Here is a 4,850-nt window from a genome sequence, read left to right on the forward strand (position 1 = left end):
ATATTTTATTTTATCTATCGAAAAACCAGACACACAAGAAAAGGGCTACAGAACAACAACAAACAGAACAGGAACCAACAGAACAAGAGACCGAACAGGAACAGACAGAACAACGGACAGAACAGCGACCAACAGAACAAGAGACAGAACAGGAACAGACTGAACAAGAGACAGAACAGGAACAGACAGAACAGCCACAGACAGAGAATGTAGAACAGCGGTGGCCTGAGCAGGGGTCGAGGAGTAGAGCCATGTGTGGAGCTGCAAAATACAGGTCCATCTTTAAAAGTGAGTGGACCACAACATGGCCATTCATAACAAGAGGGACCCTCAGCACACATTACTGGTGCTCTGTGTGTCGTGTCGAGAACTCATGTTGCCACCAAGGGGTGACTGATGTTGTGCGACACATCAAGAGCAAGAGCCACCAGGACAAGCAGCAGGCACTTCAATCTCAGGCAACTTTAGACAGATTTTCAGTGCCCTGTTCCTCTGTTGTGGGTATGGCAGACCAAGAGGCTAAGGTATGCTATGTATCACTGTCATGGTCTGTCAAGGTTCAAGAGTTTTGTGTACTACTACTGTTCTATCACAATTTATAGTTTTGTCTAATATAATGTCTATTTCAACTCAACTGTGTTCTTTGGGGAGTACTAATAAAAAAAATCTTGCAGACAAGGAGGGCTGAGGTCAAAATAACAGCAACACTAGTGCAGCACAATGTTCCACTAGCTGTTGCAGACCACCTGGGGCCTCTTCTAAAGGAGTGTTTCAAAGACTCAAGAACAGCCCAGGAATACCGGTGTGCCAGGACAAAAATGTCCAGCATAGTAAACGAGGCGCTGACACCACATTTTATGAGGGAGTTGGTCGATCAAATGAGGGAACAGCAATACACTCTAGTCACAGATGGATCCAATGACACAGGTAGTTCCCAAACTATGATGTTTTTCACCTTAACAATAATCTGGCATTATTTAGTTTTTGTGCATACATGTACATAAGAGGATGGGATGTTTTGCTTAACTATGCTGTCATTGCAGGAGTAGAGAAGATGAACCCCCTGACAGTCAGGATCTTTATGAAAGATAAGGTTGAACACCGCTTCCTCGGGATGTGTACTACTAGCGGAGCAAGCTGTGGGACAGCAGAAGTGATCTTCAGCAAGATCAAGACCACCTTGGAAGAAAAGGCTATTCCCTGGCAGAAGTGTGTTGGTCTTTCTGTGGATAATGCTGCAGTGAACACAGGTTCACAGACCTCCATTTCCTCCAGAATCCTGAAGGAACACCCAAGTATTTATGTTCATGGCTGCCCATGTCATATTGTCCATAATACCGCTAAAAAAGCTGGTGCAGGGTTTTTGGAAGTAAGTATAGGCCTAATTTTACTTCACATGTAACTAATATCTGTGTACTGATTACATGCATTAACCTTAATGTTTCTGGTCTGATTATGTATTGCAGGTTTCTAAATTTGATCTGGAGGACCTGATAGTGGATGTGTGCTACTGGTTTAAGGGTAGCACCAACCGAAAGGGCTACTTAACAGGTATGCACTTTTGACAGTCCCAATTAAAATATTGAAATACAGAACTTTTGAATACATATGTTTTATAATTTAATGCCTGTAACAGAATTTTGTGAGCTTCACGAGGCAGAGTATATGGAGATCCTGCAGCATATCTCTGTTCGTTGGTTAAGCCTTGAGCGCTGCGTGACCCGGATTCTGAGGCTGTATGACCCTTTGGCCAGCTACTTCAAATCTGCCAGTATGGTCCCTCATGTCATTTCCCTTATGCATCTACTACTAATACCACAAGTTTGTTAGCTGTACATATTGCCAATTTTGTTTTTTCCATTTAAGATGAAAGTCAGGCGAGGTTCAGGAGACTTCGGGAGGCATTCACTGACCCCATGACAGAGGTGTACCTGCTCTTTTTCCAGGCCAACATACCAACATTCACATCTTTCAACCTTCTACTGCAGAGAGAATGTTCATCAATATTCTTACTACATGATGAGGTACAGAAGCAGCGGATATACTTTTGCTGTTGTTGCTTTTTCTGCTGCAACATGTTTTACTGTTTTACACCTGTAAATGTCTGTGTTGATGTGTAGATGTTGAACTTCATTCGCAAGATGTGCAGTAAATTCATGGTACCTAGAGCGCTGATAGGCCACGAACAGCCACATGAGATTTGTTTCAAAGAAAAGGACAACCATTTGCCAGGTCAGTGTTTAATATTCTACTATTATAATTATAATTATTATTATTTTTATGATAAGCATGACACAGCATATCTGTCAACCTTGATTTGTTGTATCTGTGACAGGAAGAAAGCTGAACATTGGCTTTACCACTAGGGCCAAGCTCCACAGATTGCTTGATGATGGAGACATCACACCTCATCAGGTTGAGAAGTTCCATGAAGCTGCCCTCAGTTTTCTAATCAATGCTGTGGAGTATGCTATGAAGAAGCTGCCTCTGCAAGAGCCACTGCTCAAGCATGCAAAATTCATAGATGTCCGGCAAAGGTTGGAATGTGGCATGGAAGATGTCCTGTACTTTGTAGAGAGGTTAGGATTTCTTTCAGCAATCTCTGCTTGTTATCTGAGACTTAATGCCATGAATTCTATAACAAGAATGCCTCTAAGCACATGATCCATCCCTAACTGGCTTTTAAAAAAACAATTCTTTGGGTTGATGACATATATCATAAATACATCATATATCAAAAATAAAATACTTGTAACTCTGCTTTAAAATAAGGTTCCCTCACCTGCTCCCCTACCATGGGCCAGAGGAACATGATAAACTTAGTGAAGAGCTCCTGGAATACCAGACTATGGTATTACCACCCCTCCAGGACTCTGGACACGAGACAGAGAACTTCTGGGCTGAGATGGCAACCCGTAAACACAGGGTAAGAATGATTCTTGTACACCAATAACAGTAGAAAATTCAAATTAGAATCATTTGGTATGTATGCATAAAACTAGGTGCATGCATTTGGTTATAGACTAAATTAATTATCCTTTACTCCTCTTACAAAGTAATATTACATATTTTTACATTGTGTTCTTGGTTCCTTCTTCATAGGTGACAGGATTACCTCTTTTCATGAGGCTATCAACAATTGCCAAGCTGGTCCTTGTTTTACCCCACTCCAACGCCGATGCAGAGAGGGTTTTTTCCGTGGTGGGGCTGAATAAAACCAAAACCAGAAACAGCCTGGCTCTGGATGGGACATTGTCGTCCATCATGACAATCAAGATGGCTGGCCTGGAGCCCTGCTTCAAGTGGGAGCCCTCCCAGGACATAATCAAGGCCTCAAAAAAGGCAACGTCTAAATACAATCAAGCACACAGCCATCAAGGAATGAGATAAGTAGCTGGAGATGAGTAATCTTTTTTTGTTAGCATATAGTTCTGTGATGGTTAAAAAATGTTTTGGGGTTTTTCATTTTTATTATTATTTTATTGTTTTAACACATACTGTGTACTACATATCTGTTTACTTTGTACTATGTGTTTACTTTTTCCCCAAATAAATATGCACAAAATGGGCCATGCTGTGTCCTGTGGTTCCATTTGTACACTCTGAGTAGTGCCTAAGGCCCATACATTGAGAACCACTGATGTATGGTCAGAGGTATGTGTTTTTTGTGTATGGCAGTGGGCCAAACAAAAATTGGCGTGTATATGGCAAAATTTTGGTTGGCCCGACAAAATCTCACTCCAAGGCTTTTTGAAAAGTTGGCAGCCCTGCGACTGTACTGTTCAACAAGCAACCACACAGCCGAGTAGTTTGCAAGGCACTGCCGATCATAAGATCCCGGCCACTTTTTATACTCACAGACACCAAGCTCCGGTATGACCGCCCACCGCATGCATACAAGATCTCCTTTTATGGTAAGGCCGGTCAGCCATACATTCCTATGTGGTCATTAACTGCAGCTAATTTAAACATTAGGTTGACGTCGGTACGCCGTGACCCGTTGATCCCTACACTGGGAGATCACCAGCAATAGGTTTGGGGCAGACTCTGGCGTCGTGTCAAGTTACACTTATAGAAAAACAGATGATTAGCTACTTTCCACTATTAATGTATCTATATGATATATAGGACTGATAATACTCAGTTAACATAAAAAGTAATGGTTAATTTCTCCCATACTGGCGTGGACAAGACCGACAATCTCCCCATCGGCATAACTGAAACTCTCAACATGCCCCGACTTATAATGGTTTTCACCTCTTCCGATGCTTTTATCCTCCCCTTTGAAAAAAGCGGTGAAGTGGAGAAGAGAGATCGCCGTGTCTGCACCGGAGGGGTGGTGACGTATATCATTCTCGTCAGAGCAGCGAGGGGCTGTAGTTCACAAAGTGGCCTCACACAAAACCTGACATTATCAAACTTCTTCGCGTTTTCTTTGCATGAAAATTATTATATAATTATTATATTATTATAATTTAAATCCACAAACAACATATGTGTAATCCAGGGCATATAAAGACTGGGACCAGAAAATAATTACTTTCTCTCCATTGAAACCCATTCATACTTTTCGATCTCATAGGTCCCATGGGCGCTACCGGAAGGGGCGTGACACTCAATTGAGTAGGTCCAGACTGGTGAAATGAAATGAAGTACGAGAGTCTGGTAGGACCAGCATACAGAGGTACTTTATGATAGGTAAAAGCCTCTCCTTGGATATGCTTGGCTGACTGTGTCGATACACGACAACAGGACGCTGTGATTGGCTGACATTAATGGGCGGGTCCGCAGAGAAGAGGAGGAAGGGTTGATCTCGGCGGAGCATGCAGTGCCTGCTGGGGGCTCGCAGC

General features: G+C 42.5%; 1 protein-coding gene across 1 annotated transcript; it reads left to right on the forward strand.

Moving 5' to 3' along the window:
• Nucleotides 1-1,304: 1,304 nt before the first annotated feature.
• LOC307089738 (uncharacterized protein) lies at nucleotides 1,305-3,750 on the forward strand. Its single transcript, XM_079756153.1, has 8 exons — nucleotides 1,305-1,369; nucleotides 1,467-1,551; nucleotides 1,637-1,771; nucleotides 1,867-2,024; nucleotides 2,121-2,232; nucleotides 2,336-2,579; nucleotides 2,773-2,926; nucleotides 3,103-3,750. Exons 3-8 carry the CDS (start codon nucleotides 1,666-1,668, stop codon nucleotides 3,388-3,390), a joined length of 1,062 nt encoding a protein of 353 aa, XP_079612279.1. The 5' UTR covers nucleotides 1,305-1,369; nucleotides 1,467-1,551; nucleotides 1,637-1,665; the 3' UTR covers nucleotides 3,391-3,750.
• The last annotated feature ends 1,100 nt before the right edge of the window (nucleotides 3,751-4,850 follow it).

This window comes from Pollachius pollachius (genome assembly GCF_949987615.1).
Source record: "Pollachius pollachius genome assembly, chromosome: 1".
Taxonomy (NCBI): domain Eukaryota; kingdom Metazoa; phylum Chordata; class Actinopteri; order Gadiformes; family Gadidae; genus Pollachius; species Pollachius pollachius.